The following is a 25,635-nucleotide window of genomic DNA, read 5'->3' as shown; positions in this document are numbered from 1 at the left end:
ACACATTTGGGCCCCTAGAATGCCAGGGCAGTATAACTACACCACAAGTGACCCCATTTTGGAAAGAAGAGACCCCAAGGTATTCGCTGATGGGCATAGTGAGTTCATGGAAGTTTTTATTTTTTGTCACAAGTTAGTGGAATATGAGATTTTGTATGAAAAAAAAAAATCATCATTTTCCACTAACTTGTGACAAAAAATAAAAAATTCTAGGAACTCGCCATGCCCCTCACGGAATACCTTGGGGTGTCTTCTTTCCAAAATGGGGTCACTTGTGGGGTAGTTATACTGCCCTGGCATTTTCCAGGGGCCCTAATGTGTGGTAAGTAGGTAAATGACCAGTGAAATCCTAAAGGTGCTCTTTGGAATATGGGCCCCTTTGCCCACCTAGGCTGCAAAAAAGTGTCACACATGTGGTATCTCCGTACTCGGGAGAAGTTGGGGAATGTGTTTTGGGGTGTCATTTTACATATACCCATGCTGGGTGAGAGAAATATCTTGGCAAAAGACAACTTTTCCCATTTTTTTATACAAAGTTGGCATTTGACCAAGATATTTCTCTCACCCAGCATGGGTATATGTAAAAAGACACCCCAAAACACATTCCCCAACTTCTCCTGAGTACGGCGATACCAGATGTGTGACACTTTTTTGCAGCCTAGATGCGCAAAGGTGCCCAAATTCCTTTTAGGAGGGCATTTTTAGACATTTGGATACCAGACTTCTTCTCACGCTTTGGGGCCCCTAGAATGCCAGGGCAGTATAAATACCCCACATGTGACCCCATTTTGGAAATAAGACACCCCAAGGTATTCAATGAGGGGCATGGCGAGTTCATAGAATTTTTTTTTTTTTGTCACAAGTTAGCAGAAATTGATATTTTTAATTCTTTTCTCACAAAGTCTCCCGTTCCGCTAACTTGGGACAAAAATTTCAATCTTTCATGGACTCAATATGCCCCTCACGGAATACCTGGGGGTGTCTTCTTTCCGAAATGGGGTCACATGTGGGGTATTTATACTGCCCTGGCATTCTAGGGGCCCTAAAGCGTGAGAAGAAGTCTGGAATATAAATGTCTAAAAAATTTTACGCATTTGGATTCCGTGAGGGGTATGGTGAGTTCATGTGAGATTTTATTTTTTGAGTTAGTGGAATATGAGACTTTGTAAGAAAAAAAAATAAATAATTCCGCTAACTTGGGCCAAAAAAATGTCTGAATGGAGCCTTACAGAGGGGTGATCAATGACAGGGGGGTGATCAATGACAGGGGTGGTGATCAATGACAGGGGGGGTGATCAATGACAGGGGGGGGTGATCAATGACAGGGGGGGGTGATCAATGACAGGGGGGGTGATCAGGGAGTCTATATGGGGTGATCACCACAGTCATTGATCATGCCCCTGTAAGGCTTCATTCAGACGTCCGGATGCGTTTTGCGGATCGGATCCATCTATCAGTGCATCCGTAAAAATCATGCGGACATCTGAATGGAGCTTTACAGGGGGGTGATCAGGGAGTCTATATGGGGTGATCACCACAGTCATTGATCATGACCCTGTAAGGCTTCATTCAGACGTCCGGATGCGTTTTGCGGATCCGATCCATCTATCAGTGCATCCGTAAAAATCATGCGGACATCTGAATGGAGCTTTACAGGGGGGTGATCAGGGAGTCTATATGGGGTGATCACCACAGTCATTGATCATGCCCCTGTAAGGCTTCATTCAGACGTCCGGATGCGTTTTGCGGATCCGATCCATCTATCAGTGCATCCGTAAAAATCATGCGGACATCTGAATGGAGCTTTACAGGGGGGTAATCAATGACAGGGGGGTGATCACCACAGTCATTGATCATGCCCCTGTAAGGCTTCATTCAGACGTCCGGATGCGTTTTGCGGATCGGATCCATCTATCAGTGCATCCGTAAAAATCATGTGGACATCTGAATGGAGCTTTACAGGGGGGTGATCAGGGAGTCTATATGGGGTGATCACCACAGTCATTGATCATGCCCCTGTAAGGCTTCATTCAGACGTCCGGATGCGTTTTGCGGATCCGATCCATCTATCAGTGCATCCGTAAAAATCATGCGGACATCTGAATGGAGCTTTACAGGGGGGTAATCAATGACAGGGGGGTGATCACCACAGTCATTGATCATGCCCCTGTAAGGCTTCATTCAGACGTCCGGATGCGTTTTGCGGATCGGATCCATCTATCAGTGCATCCGTAAAAATCATGCGGACATCTGAATGGAGCTTTACAGGGGGGTAATCAATGACAGGGGGGTGATCACCACAGTCATTGATCATGCCCCTGTAAGGCTTCATTCAGACGTCCGGATGCGTTTTGCGGATCGGATCCATCTATCAGTGCATCCGTAAAAATCATGCGGACATCTGAATGGAGCTTTACAGGGGGGTAATCAATGACAGGGGGGTGATCAGGGAGTCTATATGGGGTGATCACCACAGTCATTGATCATGCCCCTGTAAGGCTTCATTCAGACGTCCGGATGCGTTTTGCGGATCGGATCCATCTATCAGTGCATCCGTAAAAATCATGCGGACATCTGAATGGAGCTTTACAGGGGGGTAATCAATGACAGGGGGGTAATCAGGGAGTCTATATGGGGTGATCAGGGGTGATCAGGGGCTAATAAGGGGTTAATAAGTGACGGGGGGGGGGGGTGTAGTGTAGTGTAGTGGTGTTTGGTGCTACTTTACTGAGCTACCTGTGTCCTCTGGTGGTCGATCCAAACAAAGGGGACCACCAGAGGACCAGGTAGCAGGTATATTAGACGCTGTTATCAAAACAGCGTCTAATATACCTGTTAGGGGTTAAAAAAAACACATCTCCAGCCTGCCAGCGAACGATCGCCGCTGGCAGGCTGGAGATCAACTCTCTTACCTTCCGTTCCTGTGAGCGCGCGCGCCTGTGTGCGCGCGTTCACAGGAAATCTCGGCCATCGCGAGATGACGCATATATGCGTGACTCTGCGCAGGGCTGCCACCTCCGGAACGCGATCCTGCGTTAGGCGGTCCGGAGGTGGTTAAAGAGGACCTTTCATCAGAATCAAGTATGTAAACTGAATATACATACATGGAGAGCGGCGCCCAGGGACCCCCCTGCACCTATTATCCCCGGGCGCCGCTCCGTTCTCCGGTGATAGCCTCCGGTAAAGTCATAGTTAGGCTCCACCCATTTGAGCCTGCCGGCGTCTCTTTCTCCTATGCTGTAGCGCTGGCCAATCGCAGCGCTCAGCTCTTAGCAATGCTATGAGCTGAGCGCTGCGATTGGCCAGCGCTACAGCATAGGAGAAGGAGACGCCTGCAGGCTCAAATGGGTGGAGCCTAACTATGACTTTACCGGAGGCTATCACCGGAGAACGGAGCGGCGCCCGGGGATAATAGTAAGTGCAGGGGGGTCCCTGGGCGCCGCTCTCCATGTATGTATATTCAGTTTACATACTTGATTCTGATGAAAGGTCCTCTTTAAACTTTAAACATGACTATGGGATTCTCCTAGGAAAATCGTGTTTTAGAATAAATGCCCCACTGCCCTATCTTCAGCAGCAGATAAATTCCTGTAAAGATCCTATCCTGATGTTTATGCCTGCTGCTACTATCCAGCCACTTGATTGATTAATAAAAAAAAAATTAATAAAACTTTGTTTTCATTGTGTTTGTCTTTTGCTTAAACTGTGCAATACAGTAGACTGTTGGCTTCCCAGCCAGTAGTCCTGTGGTAGGTTGCGTTTCTTTCCCTCAAGGAATGTATAAAATACATTCGCATATTAATACAGAGGAGTCGGAAGTACATAAAACTGAGGAGTCGGAACATTTATCTGCCGACTCCACAGCCCTGCCTGAAACTACGGATATTGGAAGCCTGTGCTAGCATTTCTCCTGCGGTGTTGCTATCAGTGTGTGAAGAGTGGGAGAAGAGGGCTGCATTGACAATCCAACACAAAGGGCAGCACATTGAACACATTTTATAAGTGGTCAGAAACTTGTAAATAACTCATGAAAGAATAAAGTTACGTTAAAACCAAGCACACCATTGTTTTTCTTGTGAAATTCCCAATAAGTTTGATGTGTCACATGACCCTCTTCCTATTGAAAAAACAAAAGTTGGATTCAAAATGGCCGCCATGGTCACCACCCATCTTGAAAAGTTTCCCCCCTCACATATACTAATGTGCCACAAACAGGAAGTTAATATCACCAACCATTCCCATATAAATGGCCCACCCTGTATATCACTGAACGAACTTTTGTAGGGAAAAAAAACAAAAAAAATCTAAAACACACACCTTAAAGGGAACCTGTCACCTGGATTTTGTGTATAGAGCTGAGGACATGGGTTGCTAGATCGCCGCTAGCACATCCGAAATATCCAGTCCCCATAGCTCTGTGTGCTTTTATTGTGTCAAAAAAAAACTATTTTATAGATATGTAAATTATCCTGTTCGTTCCCTGAGGCTGATGCCAGCACAGGGAAGGAACACTATGCTGACACTGCGCATGCGCTAGCTCAAGCATTGTGAGATTACGGCGCTCTAGCTTTGTGACGTTGGGGAACAAGGAGGAGATTCAGAGGATGCAGGGCGGTGCTGGGCTCCTTCACAGTGGACGTGGCTGGGCTCCGGAAAAGTTAGTAGCCTCATTTACATACATACTAATTTTATATATATATATATATATATATATATATATATATATATATATATATATATATATATATATATATATATATATATATAAATAATTGGTGGGGGGGTTTTGACACAATTAAAGCACACAGAGCTATGGGGACTGGATATTGCAGATGTGCTGGCGGCCATCTAGCAGCCCATGTCCTCAGCTCTATATCCAAAATCCAGGTTACAGGTTCCCTTTAATACCTAATGGGCCACAAGGTGCTGGCTGCAACTCCTTTCTGCTAAATCCACAATCACATGAGGCCATTTTGCAAATCAGCTAGGAGTCATTATACTTTGAGTACACTGCACGCTTTTGGAAGGCACCCTCCCATTCAGGGCAACGTTCAGTAAGTGCAAAGGCACCCACTGCATTTAGAGGACAGGGACAATTTTCATTTTTCCCCTCTATTTTTTACTTTTTCCGTTCAGAGTTTTAGGAGGGCTTTGTTTGTTTTTTCGGGACAAATAGTATTTTTAAGGTTACCATACCATGTATTGATAAATGGGGGGGAAATCCTTGTGGGTGAAATTGAGAAAAATACAAACCCAGAATTTTTTTTTTTTTTTATGATGTTCACTGCATGCTAAAATTTCTTTATTAATACCATTTTAGGGTACATATAACAAGCACTTTTTCTTTCGGGGGGGGGGGGGGGGGATAGAGTTTAGGCAACAATAGTGACTCATTTTTGTTCAGTTCAGTATTCACTGCTCAGGAACAACACTTTAAAAGGGGTTTTGCCACTTCAGAAAATAGCATTTATTATGCAGAGAAAGTTTCCACGGTTACGACCTCCCTGCTGTCCAGCAGTGGTGGCCGTGCTTGCACACCAATAGAAAAAAAGCACCAGCCTACGTGACCTCCCACGGTCCTAACCACCAGAGAGGCTGGCACTTTGTCCTATAATGTGCAAGCATGGCCACTGCTGATGGATTACAGGGTGGTTGTAACCATGGAAACAAGCATTGTATAATGTAATAGAAGAATTAATCCAACTAGCAAAGGAAGCAATATGGATAATCACAATACATTAGTAAGTGGCTTGTATTAACCCCTTAAGGACTCAGCCCTATTTCACCTTAAAGGGACTCTGTCACCACTTTCTAACCCCCCCTTTTAAAAGTATTGTTCTCTCCATGGCGCCCTTGTGATTACAAAGGTGTTGTTATAACAAATTCGCCGTCTCGTTTTGATAAAAATACCTTTCATCTAACCTGTCAATCTTGTGGATAAGGTGCCCAGGGCGTTTCTGAAGGTCTGAAGCTGCCGCCCGCCGCCGTTGGTGCCCAGCTCCTCCCCTGATCCTTTCAGTGCCGCCTGAATGTAAAGAAATCCGCCTCCGGCTCTCGCTCAGTGCCCCCTCCTCCTTTTCAAAGATCCCGCGCGTGCGCACAGGCCTGTGCCTGATGCGCCCGTGCGGACATTTAGAATCAGCCTCATTGAGCGAAGTGCGCATGCGCGCACTTCGCTCAACCTCCTCATAAGACGAGCACTGCAGCCAGCCACCCAGAGCCTGCCAAGCGCTGTATGGAGCCGCAGGCTCTGAGTGGCTGGCTGCAGTGCTCGTCTTATGAGGAGGTTGAGCGAAGTGCGCGCATGCGCACTTCGCTCAATGAGGCTGATTCTAAATGTCCGCACGGGCGCATCAGGCACAGGCCTGTGCGCAGGATCTTTGAAAAGGAGGAGGGGGCACTGAGCGAGAGCCGGAGGCGGATTTCTTTACATTCAGGCGGCGCTGAAAGGATCAGGGGAGGAGCTGGGCACCAACGGCGGCGGGCGGCAGCTTCAGACCTTCAGAAACGCCCTGGGCACCTTATCCACAAGATTGACAGGTTAGATAAAAGGTATTTTTATCAAAACGAGACGGCGAATTTATGTTATAACAACACCTTTGTAATCACAAGGGCGCCATGGAGAGAACAATACTTTTAAAAGGGGGGGTTAGAAAGTGGTGACAGAGTCCCTTTAAGGACTTGGCCATTTTTTGCAAATCTGATCAGTGTCACTAAGTGCTGATAACTTTAAAACGCTTTGACTTATCCAGGCCATTCTGAGACTGTTTTTTTGTCACATATTGTACTTCATGACACTGGTAAAATGAAGTAAAATTTTTTTTTTTTTTATTTATAAAAAAAATACCAAATTTATCAAAAAATTTTAAAAAATTGCAAATTTACAAGTTTCAATTTCTCTACTTCTATAATACATAGTAATACCTCCAAAAATAGTTATTACTTTACATTCCCCATATGTCTACTTCATGTTTGGATAATTTTTAGGGACCAGTTCAGGTCTGAAGTCACTTTGCGAGGCTTACATAATAGAAACCACCCAAAAATGACCCCATTCTATAAACTACACCCCTCAAGGTATTCAAAACTGATTTTACAAACGTCGTTAACCCTTTAGGTGTTCCACAAGAATTAATGGAAAATAGAGATACAATTTCAAAATTTCACTTTTTTAGCAGATTTTCCATTTTAATATTTTTTTTCCAGTTACAAAGCAAGGGTTAACAGCCAAACCAAACTCAATATTTATGGTCCTGATTCTGTAGTTTACAGAAACACTCCATATGTGGTCGTAAACTGCTGTACGGGCACACGGCAGGGCGCAGAAGGAAAGGAATGCCATACGGTTTTTGGAAGGCAGGTTTTGCTGGACTGTTTGTTTTTTACACCATATACCATTTGAAGCCCCCCTGATGCACCCCTAGAGTAGAAACTCCATAAAAGTGACCCCATTTTAGAAACTACGGGATAGGGTGGCAGTATTGTTAGTACTAGTTTAGGGTACATATGATTTTTGGTTGCTCTATATTACACTTTTTGTGAGGCAAGGTAACAAGAAATAGATGTTTTGGCACAGTTTAAATTTTTTGTTATTTACAACATTCGTCTGACAGGTTAGATCATGTGATATTTTTATAAAGCCGGTCGATACGGACGCTGCGATACCCAATATGTATACTTTTTATTTATGTAAGTTTTACACAATAACAGCTTTTTTAAAACAAAAAAAAAATAATTAGGGGGGTGGCCAATTTGCTATTTTTTGTCACTTCAACTACCAAATAATTTTTTTAATTAAAAAAAAGTGATCAAAAACAAGATTTTTGTGAACTCACCTGTAAAATCTCTTTATCACTTGATTCATTGGGGGACCGTGGGTATAGCTTGCTGCTGCCACTAGGCTGAAAACGGTTAGCGCCTCCCCTGCAGGCTATACCCCCTCCAGCCTGGAGAGAGCATCTCAGTTTGTGCTCCAGCAGTAGGAGAGACCAGAATAAAGTGAAAATCAACAGAAAACTGAACACAGCCATGAGACCGAACCAAACACAAGGTCCCAACTGGCAAAACAGAGACCCCATGTGCCTTACAACTATATGTGGGTGGGTGCTGTGCCCCCAATAAATCAAGCGAGAAAGAGATTTTACAGGTGAGTTCACAAAAATCTTGTTTTCTCGCTCATATCATTGGGGGAAACAGGACCGTGGGACGTCCTAAAGCAGTCCCCGGAGTGGGAAACAAATACTCCCAAACCAACTTTCTATGGAAGTCACTGTACTGCGGCCTGCAGAACCCTGCGGCCGAGAGAAGCATCCGCCGAGGCCAAGGAATGCACCCGGTAAAATTTAGTAAAGGTGTGTAGAGAGGACCAAGTCGTTGCTTTACACAACTGAGACGCCGAAGCGTGGCGGAGTTGTGCCCAAGAAGCGCCGACCGCTCTGGTAGAATGAACCGTGATCCCGGGCAGAGGAACCTTGTCCCTGGAACGATAAGCCTCGGCAATGGCCGAGCAAATCTACCAAGCAATAGTCACCTTTGAAGCCGCCAAACCTTTACAAGGGCCTTCCGAGATAACGAACAGAGTGTCAGTGCGTCTGAAGGGAGCCACCACAGACAGATCTTCAAGGCCCGTACTATGTCCAGACAATGGAGAGAGTCCTCCAGTGGATGTGAAGGCAGAGGGCAAAACAATGTCCTCGTTCACATGAAAGGCAGAAACAACCTTTGGTAAGAAAGATGGCACTGGATGAAAAACCACCTCGTCTTGGTGAAACACCAAAAATAACAAAAATAATTCCTTGTAGGAGAGAGCTGCCAGCTCCGAAACCCGTCAAATAGAAGTAATGGCCACTAAAAAGGCCACTTTCCAGGAAAGTAGACGGACGGAAACTTCAGAGGTTCGAACGGCGCTGCCTGGAGTGAACCGAGAACCAGGTTTAGGTCCCAAGAGTGCAACGGAGGCCGATATGGGGGTACGGTGTGAGCTACTCCTTGCAAGAAAGTCTTGACCGGACCTAGGACGGCTAGAGTACGTTGGAAAAAAATGGACAGGGCAGAGACCTGCCCTTTGAGTGAACTGAGAGCCATGCCCAGGTCCAATCCTGACTGAAGGAACGCTAGAACTGTAGGAAGGGAAAAACGCCTGGGAGGAAGAGCCCGTTCCTCGCAGAATCGCAAGAAGGATTTCCAGGTCCGGTAGTAAATCCTAGAAGAGGAAGGTTTCCTGGCCCTAATCATGGTTCGAATGACCGCATCAGAAAAACCTCTATGTTTCAGCAGAAAGGTTTCAACAGCCACGCCGTTAAACGTAGCGTATCTAAATTCTGATGGAAGACTGGGCCCTGGGAGAGCAGATCGGTTCTGAGTGGCAAAGGCCACAGAGCATCTCCTAGCAGAAGAATGAGTTCTGAGTACAAAGATAGTCGAGGCCAGTCTGGGGCGATCAGGATTGTCTTGATGCCTTCCTTCCTGATTCTGCGTAGGATCCGAGGTAGAATTGGTAACGGTGGGAACATGTAAAGGAACGCAAAGCTGTCCCAAGGTGCCACGAGAGCGTCCAAATTGTGTGCTGTTGGATCCCTTGCGCGAGAGAGGAAGCACGGAAGCTTGTGATTGAACCTGGACGCCATCAGGTCCACTTCCGGACGTCCCCATCTGAGGCAGATGGCCTCGAACACCTCCGGATGGAGGGACCACTCCCCCGGGTCCACTGTTGTCCGGCTGAGAAAGTCTGCCGTCCAGTTGTCCACTCCCGGGATGAAGACTGCCGAAATCATCGGAACATGGGACTCTGCCCACTGTAAAATGTTTGCGGACTCCTGCATCACTGCGAGACAGAGTCCCTCCTTGGTGGTTGATGGAGAGATAAATGGCCCGGAGTTCCAATATGTTAATGGGAAGTTTGGACTCCGATGGAGACCAAACGCCCTGAACGTCCGTGTGGCGAGAACTTTGCCCCAACCGCGAAGGCTGGCGTCTGTTGTAATGATAGTCCATATCACTGGAAGGAAGGATTTCCCCGCCAACAGATGCGCAGACTCTGCCCACCAACTGAGGGCTGTACGCGTTTGGAGGGACAGCCTGAGCCGGCGATCCAGAGAATCCAGGGATTTGTCCCAAGATGACAAAATGGCTTGTTGAAAATAACTCGTGTGAAATTGAGCAAAGGGAATGGCTTCAAATGAGGCCACCATCATGCCCAGCACCCGCATGCAATCACGGCGTTGGAGTAATATGCGTATAGATCTCTGAATGTCCACGCTCTTGTCCGGTGGCAGGCGTACTACGGCTGCACCTGAGTCTAGTATCATGCCCAGAAACCTGATTTGTGTGGTGGGAGACCAGCAGGATTTCCGTCGATTGACTATCCAACCGAAGCGGGACAGAGTGCTCAAAGTGATCTGAAGACTCCTCGCATTGGGAGACCGTAGACGCTTTGATCAAGATGTCGTCTAGATATGGGAGGAGAGTAATGCCCCTGGAGCGCAGGAGACCCAGGAGGGGGGGCAAGTACCTTTGTGAACACTCTCGGAGCTGTCGCTAGGCCGAATGGCAGGGCGACGAACTGGTAGGGACATGAATGAATGGCAAAACGGAGAAAACATTGATGAGCGAATGCGATGGGAACGTGTAAGTAAGCGTCTTGGATATCCATCGACGCCATGAGCTCCCTCTGCACAATGAGGCAATCACAGAGCGGAGTGACTCCATCCTGAATCGTTGAATGCGGAGGAAGCGTATCACCATCTTGAGGTCCAGCACAGGGCGGACATCGCCTTCCTTTTTGGGTACTACATAAAGGTTTGAATAGAAACCCGTAAATCTCTTTTGTAAGGGGACCGGAATTATCACCCCCCGTATGAGGAGGGACTGAACTGCTTGGAAGAAAGCAGCCGCCCGAACTGGATCCTTGGGCGGCTGGGAGAGGAAAAAACGGTTGGGTGGGATAGATTTGAATTCTATCTTGTATCCTGATGTCACTACCTCTCGTGCCCAAGCGTCCGAAATATGAGTTCGCTACATTTCCTGAAAAAGGGGCTGCACCTTTATGCTGAGGGCTGTTTCCCGGAAGCGGAACGAGGCTGCTGGCTGTGGTTTGAAGGATGGGCCCTTTAGTTAGTCCTGATTGGGTGGTCTGGCTGCAGGTGGGGCCGCCGGACGAGTGCCCGCAAACCTACAAAAGAACTGGTAACGGGAAGATGTGACCCTAGGACGAAAGGAACGTTTCGCCTTGGATTGCGGTAAATGGGTGCTTTTTCCCCCTGTTGCTTCCGAAATAATGTCATCTAGTCGGGTACCAAAGAGTCGAGACCCGGCAAAGGGAAGTCTTGAAAGAGAACGTTTGGAGGATGAATCCGCCAACCAGACTAAGCCATAGCTCTCGGCTGATAGATACCGCGAGAGCCAAGGAGCGGGCAACCATTGTCCCCGCGTCCAAAGCCGCTTCGCAGAGGAACTTTCCTGCCTGGGAAATTTGTACCGCCAAGGACTGGAGTTCCGCCGGAGGAAGATGGAACCAAGACCTTGTGACCAAACGGAGGGCCCACTCCCACTCCGGTGATTTCTCTACCAAACGACCCAGCAACGCAAGGGTGGAATGGGAGACTTTGGAGAGGTCTTCTACTGCCTGGGACAGGGACCTTGCCCAGTAAGGTTCTCCACAGCCAGAGGGGTCTTGCACTCCTGTGGGTTGTGGCAATATGGATGGATGGCTTTGTGGGGCCGCATGACATGCAGAGCATAGTGAGAGTGACTGGCCACGAGGGAATTTTACAGAACATGAAGTGCAGGCATAATAGGTGGTCCTGCAGGGTGCCTGGGGAGGTGTTTTGGCCGGGTCAGACATTGTGTGGCCTCTTTATGCTGGAGGGGGTAGCGATCTCCTAGTCATCAGGGGTCCGGGCAGGATAGGGCTGGTGAGAAGGTGGCCCTATTGCTGGTGGGAAGCAGGGGAGCGAGGCTGCCCTGGTCCACTTGGGGGGATGGGGGGGGGGGGCAAGGCGGTGGGACAACCGACATCTGCTAGCCTCCCAGGGAGACAGACTCATGCGAATCTGTGCCCCGCCTCCTACGACACTAAGCTAAAAACTGAGATGCTCTCTCCAGGCTGTAGGGGGTATAGCCTGCAGGGGAGGAGCTAACAGTTTTCAGCCTAGTGTCGCCTCCTAGTGGCAGCAGCAAGCTATACCCACGGTCATGTGTCCCCCAATGATATGAGCGAGAAAAGTCGCACACTCTTCAAATTGGTATCACTGAAAAGAACCCATCATCCTGCAAACAATTAGCCCTCACAGCCCCGTACACAACTACAAAAAAGTTATAGGGTTCAGAAAATGGTTTATTAAAAAAAAAATTAAATTTTTTTTATACAAGTGTGGTATCGTAACCGTACTGACCTGGAGAATGAAGATAACAATAATCAATTTTACCGCATAGTGTACAGTGTAAAAAACAAACCTCTATCAGAATTGCGTTTTTTCCCCAATTCTACCCAATTTAGAATTTTTTCCCCGCTTCCTACTACATGGTATGCAACCATAAATAGTGCTATTAGAAAGTACAATTTGTCCCGCAAAAAATAAGCCCTCAAAGGCTATGTGAATGGAAAAATAAAAAAAAGTCAGGACTATGGGAAGGCGGGGAGTGAAAAACAAAAAACGCACAAATGGAAAATCTCAGGGTCCTTAAAGGGGTTATCCCATCTTAGACAATGGGGGCATATCGCTTAGATATGCCCCCACTGTCTTATAGGTGCGGGTCCCACCTCTGGGACCTGCACCTACAAGGAGAACGGAGTCGGGGAGAGTTGTGGCTGGAGGACCCCGGGTTTCCCAGGGTCCATCCACAACCAGGCGCAGCTCCCCACCTCTCCCATTGAAGTGAATGGGAGCGCACCGCTCATGCGCGGCTACTGCTCCCATTAATTTCTATGTGGGCGACGGAAATAGCCGAGCCAGCGCTCGGCTATTTTCGGCGGCTCCTTAGAAATGAATGGAGGGCGGCTGCGCATGCGCAGTGTGCCCTCCTCCACTTTGTCCGCTCCGTTCTCCTTGTAGGTGCAGGTCCCAGCGGAGGGACCCGCAGCCATTAGAAATGGGGGCATATCCTGGCAATATACCCCCATTGTCTAAGATGGGATAATCCCTTTAACCCCTTAAAGGGAACCGGTCACCGGGATTTTGTGTTTAGAGCTGAAGACATGGGTTGCTAGATGGCCGCTAGCACATCCGCAATACCCAGTCCCCATAGCTCTGTGTGCTTTTATTGTGTAAAAAAAAAAAAAATTGATACATATGCAAATTAACCTGAGATGAGTCCAGTCTGTCCCTGACTCATCTCAGGAACAGGACTCATCTCAGGTTAATTTGCATATGTATCAAATAGTTTTTTTTTACACAATAAAAGCACACAGAGCTATGGCGACTGGGTATTGCGGATGTGCTAGCGGCCATCTAGCAACCCATGTCCTCAGCACTATACACAAAATACCAGTGACCGGCTCCCTTCAAGGACCAGGCTCATTTTCACCTTAAAGGAACAGGCCATTTTTTGCAAATCTGACCAGTGTCACTTTGTATGTGAATAACTTTAAAATGCTTTTACTTATCCAGGCCATTCTGAGATTTTTTCGTCACATATTTTACTTCATGACACTGGTAGAATGGAGTAAAAAAAAGTAAAAAAAAAATAATAATCATTTTTATTTATAAAAAAAATACCAACAATTTTGAAAAAGTTGCAAATTTCCAAGTTTCAATTTCTCTACTTATATACAGTAATACCTCCAAAAATAGTCATTCATTTACATTCCCCATATGTCTACTTCTGTTTGGATCATTTTGGGAATGCCATTTTATTTTTGTGGGGATGTTACAAGGCTTAGAAGTTCAGAAGCAAATCTTAAAAGTTTTCAGAAATTTTCCAAATCCCACTTTTTAAGGACCAGTTCAGGTCTGAAGTAACTTTGTGAGGCTTACATAATAGAAACCACCCAAAAATGACCCCATTTTACAAACTACACCCCTCAAGGTATTCAAAACTGATTTTTGCAAGCAAATGGAGATGAAATTTCAGAATTTTAATTTTTGGGCAAATTTTCCATTGTAATCAATTTTTTCCAGTAACAAAGCAAGGGTTAACAGCTAAACAAAACTCAATATTTATTGCCCTGATTCTGTAGTTTATAGAAACACCCCATATGTGGTCGTAAACTACTGTACGGGCACACGGCAGGGCGCAGAACGAAAGGAACACCATATGGTTTCTGGAAGGCAGATTTTGCTGGACTGGTTTATTTACACCATGTCCCATTTGAAGCCCCCCCCGATGCACCCTTGGAGTAGAAACTCCATAAAAGTGACCCCATTTTGGAAACTACGTGATAAGGTGGCAGTTTTGTTGGGACTATTTTTAAGGTACATATGATTTTTGGTTGCTCTATTACATTTTTGTAAGGCAAGGTTACAAAAAATTTTAATTCTGAAATTTCATCTCCATTTGCCAAAAACTCTTGTGGAACACCTAAAGGGTTAACAACGTTTGCAAAATCAGTTTTTAATACCTTGAGGGGTGTAGTTTTTTTTAGATGGGGTCACTTTTATGGAGTTTCTACTCTAGGGGTGCATCAGCGGGGCTTCAAATAGGACATGGTTTCAAAAAACCAGTCCAGCAAAATCTGCCTTACAAAAACCGTATGGCGTTTTCCTTGTGCGCCCTGCCGTTTGTCCGTACAGTAGTGCACGACCACATATGGGGTGTTTCTGTAAACTAAAGAATCAGGGCAATAAATATAGAGTTTTGTTTGACTGTTAATCCTTACTTTGTTAATGGAAAAAATGGATTAAAAATGAAAATTTGGCAAAAAATAGCTGTTTTCGCAGTTTTTATTTTTTGACTGTTCATTTGAGGGGTAAGGTCATGTGTTATTTTTATAGAGCAGATTCTTACGGACGCGGCAATACCTAATATGTCTACTTTTTTAAACAACCTCAGCTCCCCTAGCTTAAACACCCTTAATGACCAGACCACTTTTTACACTTCTGACCTACACTACTTTCACCGTTTATTGCTCGGTCATGCAACTTACCACCCAAATGAATTTTACCTCCTTTTCTTCTCACTAATAGAGCTTTCATTTGGTGGTATTTCATTGCTGCTGACAATTTACTTTTTTGTTATTAATCGAAATTTACCGAAATTTTTGCAAAGAAATGACATTTTTCTCTTTCAGTTGTAATTTAAAAAAAAAATAAAAATACATTTCTATATAAATTTTTCTCAAAATTTATTGTTCTACATGTCTTTGATAAAAAAAAATGTTTGGGTAAAAAAAAAAAAAATGGTTTGGGTAAAAGCTATAGCGTTTACAAACTATGGTACAAAAATGTGAATTTCCGCTTTTTGAAGCAGCTCTGACTTAAAAAACTTCCATGAACTCACTATGCCCATCACGAAATACCTTGGGGTGTCTTTGCAAAATGGGGTCACTTGTGGGGTAGTTATACTGCCCTGGCATTTTAGGGGCCCTAATGAGTGAGAAGTAGTTTGAAATCAAAATGTGTAAAAAATGCCCTGTGAAATCCTAAAGGTGCTCTTTGGAATATGGGCCCCTTTGCCCACCTAGGCTGCAAAAAAGTGTCACACATGTGGTATCGCCGTACTCAGAAGAAGTTGGGCAATGTGTTTTGGGGTGTCTTTCTACATATACCCATGCTGGGTGAGAGAAATATCTCTCTAAAAGACAACTTTTCCCATTTTTTTATACAAAGTTGGCATTTGACCGATATATTTATCTCACCCAGCATGGGTATATGTAAAATGATACCCCAAAACACATTGCCCAACTTCTCCTGAGTATGGCGATACCACATGTGTGACACTTTTTTGCAGCCTAGGTGCGCAAAGGGGCCCAAATTCCTTTAGGGAGGGCATTTTTAGACATTTGGATTCCAAACTTCTTCTCACGCTTTAGGGCCCCTAAAATGCCAGGGCAGTATAAATACCCCACAAGTGACCCCATTTTGGAAAGAAGACACCCCAAGGTATTCCGTGAGGGGCATGGAGAGTTCATCGAAACAAGTTAGCGGAAATAGATTTTTTTTTTTTTTCTCACAAAGTCTCCCTTTCCGCTAACTTGTGACAAAAAGTTCAATCTTTAATGGACTCAATATGCCCCTCAGCGCATACCTTAGGCCTCTTTCACACGACCGTTGTGTGCACCCGTGGCCGTTGTGCCGTTTTCCTTTTTTTTTCGCGGACCCCATGACTTTCAATGGGTCCGTGGAAAAAACGGAAAATGCACCGTTTTGCAGCCGCATCCGAGATCCGTGTTTCGTGGCCGTGAAAAAAATATGACCTGTCCTATTTTTTTCACGGCCAACGGTTCACGGACCCATTCAAGTCAATGGGTCCGTGAAAGAACACGGATGCACACAAGATTGGCATCCGTGTCCGTGATCCGTGGCCGTAGGTTACTTTTTATACAGACGGATCCGAAGATCCGTCTGCATAAAAGCTTTTTCATAGCTGAGTTTTCACTTCGTGAAAACTCAGAACCGACAGTATATTCTAACACAGAAGCGTTCCCATGGTGATGGGGACGCTTCTAGTTAGAATACACTACAAACTGTGTACAAGACTGCCCCCTGCTGCCTGGCAGCACCCGATCTCTTACAGGGGGCCGTGATCAGCACAATTAACCCCTTCAGGTGCGGCACCTGAATGGGTTAATTGTACTATCATATCCCCCTGTAAGAGATCAGGGCTGCCAGGCAGCAGGGGGCAGACCCTCCCCCCCTCCCCAGTTTGAATATCATTGGTGGCCAGTGCGACCCCCCCCCCTCTATTGTAATAATAGGTTGGTGGCCAGTGCGGCCCCCCCCCCCTCCCTCTATTGTAATAATTCGTTGGTGGCACAGTGTGCGCCCTCCATCGGCCCCCCCTCCCTCTATAGCATTAACAACATTGTTAGCCAGTGTGCGGCCTCCCATCTCCCCCCCCATCATTGGTGGCAGCGGAGTTCCGATCGGAGTCCCAGTTTAATCGCTGGGGCTCCGATCGGTAACCATGGCAACCAGGACGCTACTACAGTCCTGGTTGCCATGGTTACTTAGCAATAGTACAATAGTAGAAGATTCATACTTACCTGCTGCTGGCTGCTGCTGCGATGTTCGTGTCCGGCCGGGAGCTCCACCTACTGGTAAGTGACAGGGTCTGTGCGGCGCATTGCTAAATGAACTGTCACTTACCAGTAGGAGGAGCTCCCGGCCGGACACGAAAATCGCAGCTCCCAGGTAAGTATGAATCTTTTACTATTGTACTATTGCTAGTAACCCGCTGCCACCAATGATCGGGGGGGGGGGGGGGGGGGGGGAGATGGGAGGCTGCACACTGGCCACCAATGTTGTTAATGCTATAGAGGGAGGGGGGGCCGATGGGGGGCGCACACTGTGCCACCAACGATTTATTACAATAGAGGGAGGAAGGGGGAGGGGGGGCGCACACTGTGCCACCAACGATTTATTACAATAGAGGGAGGAAGGGGGGGGGGCGCACACTGTGCCACCAACGATTTATTACAATAGAGGGAGGAAGGGGGGGGGCGCACACTGTGCCACCAACGAATTATTACAATAGAGGGAGGAAGGGGGGGGCCGCACTGGCCACCAATGATATTCAAACTGGGGAGGGGGTGGGGTCTGCCCCCTGCTGCCTGGCAGCCCTGATCTCTTACAGGGGGATATGATAGTACAATTAACCCCTTCAGGTGCGGCACCTGAGGGGTTAATTGTGCTGATCACGGCCCCCTGTAAGAGATCGGATACTGCTAGGCAGCAGGGGGCAGACATGTACACAGTTTGTAGTATATTCTAACTAGAAGCGTCCCCATCACCATGGGAACGCCTCTGTGTTAGAATATACTGTCGGAAATGAGGTTTCACGATCTAACTCATATCCGACAGTATATTCTAACATAGAGGCGTTCCCATGGTGATGGGGACGCTTCAAGTTAAAATATACCATCGGATTGGAGAAAACTCCGATCCGATGGTATAAAAGGGACTCCAGACTTTACATTGAAAGTCAATGGGGGACGGATACGTTTGAAATGGCACCATATTGTGTCAACGTCAAACGGATCCGTCCCCATTGACTTGCATTGTAATTCAGGACGGATCCGTTTGGCTCCGCACGGCCAGGCGGACACCAAAACGACTTTTTTTTCATGTCCGAGGATCCTCCAAAAATCAAGGAAGACCCACGGACGAAAAAACGGTCACGGATCACGGAAAAACGGGACCCCGTTTTGCGGACCGTGAAAATATACTGTCGTGTGCAATAAGCCTTAGTCTGAGAGTCAGTTTTTTTTTTTGTTTTTAGCAGATTGTCTTAGGTAGGGGCTCATTTTTTATGGGATGAGAGGACGGCTTTATTGGCACTATTTTGGGATGCATATGACTTGTTGATCGCTTGCTATCAGACATTGTGATGTAAGGTGACAAAAAAAAAAAATAATAGCTTTTTTTACACCGTTTTTTTTTTTTTTTTTTTTTTACTGCGTTCATCTGAGGGGTTCGGTCATGTGGTATTTTCATAGTTAAGGTTCTTAAGGACATGGCGATACCCAATATGTATACTTATTATTTATTTTAGTTTTACAAAGTAATATTTTTGAAAATTTGTTTTAGTCCGAGAGCCATATTTTTTATTTTTTTTCTGGGCGATTGTCTGTGGCCCAAAAGAATTAAAATTGGGGAAGGAGATTATAAATGTAGTACTCCATGGAAGTGTAGTACTCCCTGAAGCAACCGTCAATGCAGAGGCCCAGATGATTGGAGCACGTGTCACACTGAGTGGTGGTGTCCTTCCGTATCCCCCTCCTGTGACACACACTGCACTTTTTTTTGGGACCGTCCCTTCTTTCCAGTATGGGGGACCACACCTGGAAAGTGTTGGCCAGGGACGATCCGGGCGCCTCCAGTTCCCGAGGTACTTCGGCCTGCTCTTTCCCGGTCAGAAAAGATCAGGGCCTTGAGGACTGCCTCATAGAACTGCAGGAATTTCCCTGTGTTGCCAGCACTCTGGGACAGTTCATTTTCGAATGGCCTCAAAACTGGAACGTGTCATGGCCACATAGTAGAGTGGGGTCTGGTAGAGGACGTCCCCACTCCAGTACTGCCCGATACTGGGTTTTTTGACTAGGCCCATGTGCAGTACGAGGGCCCAAAACGTCCTCATCTCAGCTGCACTGACCGAAGTGCAGCCACCGGACCTAGCCAAAAAGGAGCCCGGGTGTTGAGCAATTAACTGTTGGGCGAACAAGTTCGTTTGCTCCACCATCAGATTCACAAAGTGGTCACTGAAAAAAAAAAAAAGTAATATTCAGTGAAGCCCATTGGACGAATCTGGATTCCTGGTTGGCCAACAAAGTCAGGAATCACGGGCTCAAAATCCTTTGGGGTACACCGGACAAGTTCACCGGTAGGGGGGTCAGGTGGACTTTTCTGGTGGTCCGGAAAACTAGTACGAGCCCCAGGGCTGCTCATACTAGTGTGGGCCACAGGGTCCCTGGCATGGGGGTCCCCTGGCTCCGCCGCCTTGGGGGCTCATCACCACTAGATGATGAGGAGGACGGATGACAAGAAGAAAGTGGGGTCATCCTCGACCTCACTGGGGCTCTCTGAGTCGGAGACAAGCAGGGCGTATGCCTCCTCGGCCGAGAACGTCTGGCGGCCCCCAATTAAAAGCCCCCCCCCCCCCCTAAAAAAAAAGATTCAGACTCTCTGATCAGCGGTGGGGTGGGCGATGCGCTAACAGTGGCCGGAAGCTAAGAACCTTGCTTTTGGGGGGGGGGGGGGGGGGGGGGGTGTCTAGTGTCGCACAGCTGAGTGTGCTGTGGACCCCAGACACCCGATCAGGGTGAAGCCCTAAAAAAAAAAATGTCCCTCAGTTTCCTGGCCTAATCTAACTTTTCCCTAAACCTGTCCCTGCGAACTTTTAAGTGCCAGATGGCACTAAGGTGGCTCACATGGGGGTGCTGGTCACAGGACCCCCCTCGGAATTGTCACAGAGCGCCTGCTGAATGATTTCAGCAGGCACTCTGTTCCGATCAACGCCCGCCGCGCGGCGGTGATCGGAAATACACAATACGCCCTGTGTCCTTAAGGGGTTAAGGAGTTAAAGTGTAACTAATTTTTTTTTTGTAATGTGTTGGGCCAGTGATGCCGACCATTTTTGTAATATACTTTCATTACTGAAATCATACATTTCTATTAGAAAATAGCTCTAATGTGGCCCATTTTGAGCGTTAGCAGCGCTCCTCTGTCTTCTGTTTACATAACAGTGGAGACTTGCTCAAAATGGGCCACATTAGAGCTATTTTCTAATAGAAATGTATGATTTCAGTAATGAAAGTATATTACAAAAATGGTCAGTATGACTGGCCCTACACATTACAAAAAATAAATAAAAATGAATGACAGTTACGCCCAGATTTCAAACCCAGTGACCGATCGCATCGAAAAGACACTTTCTGTATGCCTTTGAATACTGGCATTTGCAGTGGTGGTTTATGATTTGTGCTGTCTTTTTTATGAAATGCAAAAGGAGTGTGCCTTGAACTTTTGTACATTGCACACAATTAAAGGGGTTCTACCTAGTGTTATCCCCTACAGCAGTGTTCCTCAACTCCAGTCCTCAGGACTCACCTGTCGGTCATGATTTGAGAATATCCCATAGAATGCATACCTGTGATAAGTCCAGATGCATTGACACTAATTACCAGTATATCACCTGCTCAATACTAAGGAAATCCTGAAACCATGACTGGCAGGTGGGCCCTGAGGACTGGAGTTGAAGAACACTGCCCTACAGCACTTGGTCATCTCTGGTAGCCCAGAGTATGAATGAAACAGCAGTGGGCATACAAGGACTGTAGTTCCATTAGGATGGGGACATGTGACCTCTGTTCTCAGGATCAGTGGCGGTCTAAGCGGTCAGAACTCATGTGATCAGTTAGGGGATAACAAATATTTGGCAGGTGGTGCCAAGCATTAAAGTTATCCCCTAACTGATCGCAGACAACTTAAAGGGGTTTTCCTATCCTCTGGATAGGTCATCAGTATCTGATCAGTGGTGGGGGTCCGACACCCAGGACTCCTGATGATCTATCAGCTGTTTGATAAGGCACTGGCACTCTTAGTAGCACCGCAACCTTCTCTCTACTCACCAAGCACAGCGCTGTACATAGTATAGTGGATGTGCGTGGTATAACAGCTAAGCCCCATTCATTTCACCAAAACTGAGCTGCGCCTAGGCCAAGTGACCAATAAATCTGATGTCACATGACCTAGGCAAAGATGAGAGAAGGCCGCTGCGCTACTACGAGCGCCAATGCCTTCTTAAACAGCTGAGCAGTGGGGGTCCATGGTGTCAGACCCACCACCGCATCAGTTTAAAAAAAACAAAAAAACTTTAAGGGTACATTAACAATAGCGTTTTCGTTTTACGGTATTGAGTGCAGTCACAGGAGCTCAATACCAGAAAAAACTGATCAGTTATCATAATGCATTCTAAATGGAGAGCACTCTGTTCCGGATGCATCAGTTCAGTCCCTTTTACGGTTTTTGGACGGAGAAAGTACCGCAGCATGCTGCAGTTTTATCTCCGGCCAAAAATCCTTAACACTTGCCAGCATTCATTTACATTGAAGTCTATTAGTGCCGGATCCGGTATTAAGTGTTTCGGCAAAACGGATCCGGCTTTTCGGTCTGCGCATGCGCAGACCTCTAAAATGCAAAAAAATAATAATTATACCGTATACGGATCAGTCGGACAAATGCCGTCAGTTTGCGTCTGGATTGCCGCGACGGAACTGCCTGCCGAAATCCTATGCCGCAAGTGTAAAAGTACCCTAACACTTGCTTTCAAGGCCTGTTGGATGCACTGGTATTAGGCCTTTGCAGAATCTGACAATTATATTAGACAGCGTTGTCATTTCAATTCCTAGATTCAAGAATTACCTTCAGATGTGCTGTAGGTATTTGTACAGTAACCGGAGTATTTCCCCGTTCAACCCTACAAAGTAGCAACGTATCTCCAGGATTCCTGGTCTGGGAGTCCGCTAGAGTCAGGATGCACACCGCCGTGTCTGGAAAATACCAGAGCTTTGTCAGTGATCTCACAACTGTCAGAACACAAATCCAGGTCTGTAAGAAACATACTTGCTGGGATCTGTTGGATCTGCTCCTTGAACGCATCTGCTTGTAGGGACTGTTTTGGGAACTGGAAAAGGGTCTCAAGCTGTAAGAGATACTGAACCCTGGGGTCTTTGTGATCATCGAGAGACATGCACTGTAACTTGTCAGTCAGATCATCTAAGCCCTCTTTCTTTAGTTTCCTAAGGGATTAAGAAAGCATCATTTATGGATAAATGCCCAAGACACATTTACATTTAAAAAACAAACAAACGTTAAAATGTTGTATGAAATTAGAACATTGCAGCTTTTTTCGTGAACATTGACACTTGTTCAAGGGTGGCGAATGGTGCTGCAGCTTAGTTCCACCACACACAAAACCCTAAGGATAAGAATGGCGCTGTTTCTGGGACAGTAACAATGCATAAACCCTCCCAAAAATTTCATTTTTAATTGTAGATTTTTAAATTTATGTTTCGAATAGTGACACGAGTTATGCGGCAACTAAGTAGCTAAAATGCACTTAAGTCACCTAAATAATTTAGCCTTAAGAAACAGTAACATCTCCCCATGTTCCGGCAGTCATAACTTTCTTTTTTTTTTCCAATTAAGGGCACGTTCATATCTGCAACAGATGCCAAGTATGGGGCCTTCGTCAGACTGTCAAATATAGTGGAGTTTCGTCCTGCATTTTCTTTCTCCACTACAAAAAATAAAGTGTTCTCCTGAACGGAATTCGAATGGACCCAATTATAGTCAATGGGATCTGCTAGGCTCCATTCCGGTTAGTGTTTTGTCGAATTCGGCACTTCTGTTATTTTCCTTCTTCTGCTCCTATAACGGAGCAGAAAAATGGAAATAAATAGTGCTGATGTGAAAGTGCTCTTTGCCTTTTGACCTTGAATTTTGTGGGAAGTTTTAGGGTGGGGGTTAAAAAACAATTTAAACATTGTTTTTTGGCTTTTTTTTTCCACCATGTGGTATACATAAGATGACTATTCTTTGGGTTAGTATAATTATAGTGACACCAAATTAATCGTTTTGAATATATTCTACATGAACAATAAAAACACATTTTTTTTCCTTACAAAATAAGGGTTGCCACATTTCAGAAATCATTAACATTTACAGTACTTTTGTGTGAGACTTGTAATTTTCTTGGGGCTTTTTATTCTGTTTTTAGTAGGAGATGAGTAGCATCACCAATTCTGTACTTTTTTTTACTGTATTTACTGTGACCAATACATGTATTAAATGGAATCTGTCAACAGTTTTGACCATGCTAAAGTGCTGACAGCACTAGGTAAGGGCTGGGGAGAGCAGGACAAACATACCTTTTTTGGAGCCTTTATTATTAGAAGCAATAGGAATATAAATTTTTATGCTGCCAAATTCTGCTCTTGCAAGTGCCCATGAGGCAGAGCTTCACTGTGGAGTAGTAAGGTGCTTTACAGCCTTTGCCTTCTGTTCTGGGTGACATCTGTAGCATCCAAGCAGGCGATCACTACAGTCACCACTCAGCACAGAGGGGAGTTACTGTAAAGCAGCTCAATGCAGAGAGCACCTCCTGGACACTTGCAAGAGCAGAATCTGGCAGAATAAAACTTCACGTCCACACTACTCCTGATGAAAAAATCTCATCTAAGAGGTATGTTTGTACTACTGTGCAGGGAAAAACTGCGTTTGATTAAGGGCTGGCAGTCTGATCCTCACTAAATATGGGCACATATTAGTGACGCGTGTTAGGCTTTTTGTACTAAAATTTAGTTCTGCCCTATGGAAAGAATTTAACAAATCTTCTTAGAAGCTATCCTTATGATCACAATCAATTTATGAACACGTTACCTTAGCTTCCGATGAATGTCACTGAGTAACTGATGTCTTAAAGTGATAGCAACAGATTCCCCAACTAGAAGTGCAGTCATATAGGGGTCTTGTCCTCCGGAGCAAAGAGCAAGAAGTCGGCATATCCTAGAATATAAGTCACAGGGAGGAAAGTGGGCTACAGACTCCAAAGCTTCCTGGAGAAGAGAAGATACTGACTCCAGATCAGAGGTACCTGGTGAAAGCAAGAAGACAATCAAGCAATTCACAAATAAAATGTAACAAGCAATTATAAAAGAACATTTTCATTTGGATACAGTTTCCCACTGTCTAATGTAATAATAAATCATGAGTCAGGCCAAAATCTATAATAGTTTCCATTTCATTTGAATTTTACTTACTGAATGTATCTGGTAGAGAAGAAGAAAGTCCAGAAAAGCTGAAAATGTTTGTATCAGTTTCCCGTTGTCTTGCTCCTGGAGTCCAGCTCTGCCGATCAGCTCCAATATCTCTTCTAAGAATTTCACACTCTGCTACCTTCTCCTTTTTGGAGTATTTTTGTCCCTTGTAACCTAGAGAGGGTTTGTGGTATATTTAAACATATTGAAAATATCAGATTATACACTATACAATCAGATCATGTTCTGCTCACATCACGTTCCGAGCCTACGTCCCAGGTATACAAGGGAGCATCTCCAGTGTATACCTCTGGCAGAAGGCTGCGTCGTACCCCACTGTATAGGCACACAGTGAGATACGTTGCAAACAGGCTCCCATTATTTTAAAAAAGGAGACTTTTGTATTACTTACCAGTAAAGTCTCTTTCTCGCTCTTCCTTGGGGGACACAGGAAACCATGGGTATAGCTCTGCTCCCTAGGAGGCGTGACACTAAGTGAAAGCTGTAAGCCCCTCCTCCATCAGCTATACCCCTCAGCCTGGAGAAGAGACTGTCAGTTGCGTGTCCAAGTAGTGAAAGATAACCACCAACCGGAAAAAGAACTGTCAAGCCCCAACGGGGGCAACCAAGCCGGAACCACAACTGTAAACCCAAATGAAGGGCGGGTGCTGTGTCCCCCAAGGAAGAGCGAGAAAGAGACTTTACTGGTAAGTAATACAAAAGTCTCCTTTTCTCGCCCATATTCCTTGGGGGACACAGGAAACCATGGGACGTTCCAGAGCAGTCCCAGAAGGGAGGGACCAGAACAAACTAGACCAACACCGGAGGCATCAATCAACTGCCGCCTGCAACACCAGACGGCCTAAAGCAGCGTCAGCCGACGCATGAGTATGCACCCTGTAGAACTTGGTGAAGGTGTGCAAGGAGGACCAAGTGGCCGCCTTGCAAATCTGCTCCGTAGAAGCCCGATTTCTCTGAGCCCAGGAAGCCCCGACCGCTCTAGTGGAATGAGCGGTAACACCGAGGGGCGGAACCTTGCCCTTGGCGAGATAAGCCTCAGTAACAGCCATCTTGACAAAACGGGCGATAGCAACTTTGGATGCCGCCAACCCTCTGCGTGACCCCTCCGGAACCACAAAGAGCGAGTCAGTACGCCTGAAAGAGCCGGTTACCTCCAGGTAAGCCTTGAGCGCCCTGACAACGTCCAGGCGATGAAGTTCCCT

The 25,635-nt window shown here is 46.0% G+C and overlaps 1 protein-coding gene across 1 annotated transcript in view; it reads right to left on the bottom strand.

The window, feature by feature from the left end:
* Positions 1-25,635, bottom strand: part of ESPL1 (extra spindle pole bodies like 1, separase) — a 106,140-nt gene that overhangs the window by 25,499 nt on the left and 55,006 nt on the right. The window contains exons 20-23 of the mRNA XM_040425799.1: positions 24,416-24,586; positions 24,036-24,249; positions 22,218-22,393; positions 22,017-22,144 (exon numbers count right to left, since the gene is read on the bottom strand). Of these exons, the coding sequence (XP_040281733.1) occupies positions 22,017-22,144; positions 22,218-22,393; positions 24,036-24,249; positions 24,416-24,586 (689 nt within the window). The remainder of the gene's footprint in view (positions 1-22,016; positions 22,145-22,217; positions 22,394-24,035; positions 24,250-24,415; positions 24,587-25,635) is intronic.

This window comes from Bufo bufo, chromosome 3 (assembly GCF_905171765.1).
Source record: "Bufo bufo chromosome 3, aBufBuf1.1, whole genome shotgun sequence".
Lineage (NCBI taxonomy): Eukaryota > Metazoa > Chordata > Amphibia > Anura > Bufonidae > Bufo > Bufo bufo.
This window is presented reverse-complemented; position numbering and strand designations above follow the sequence as displayed.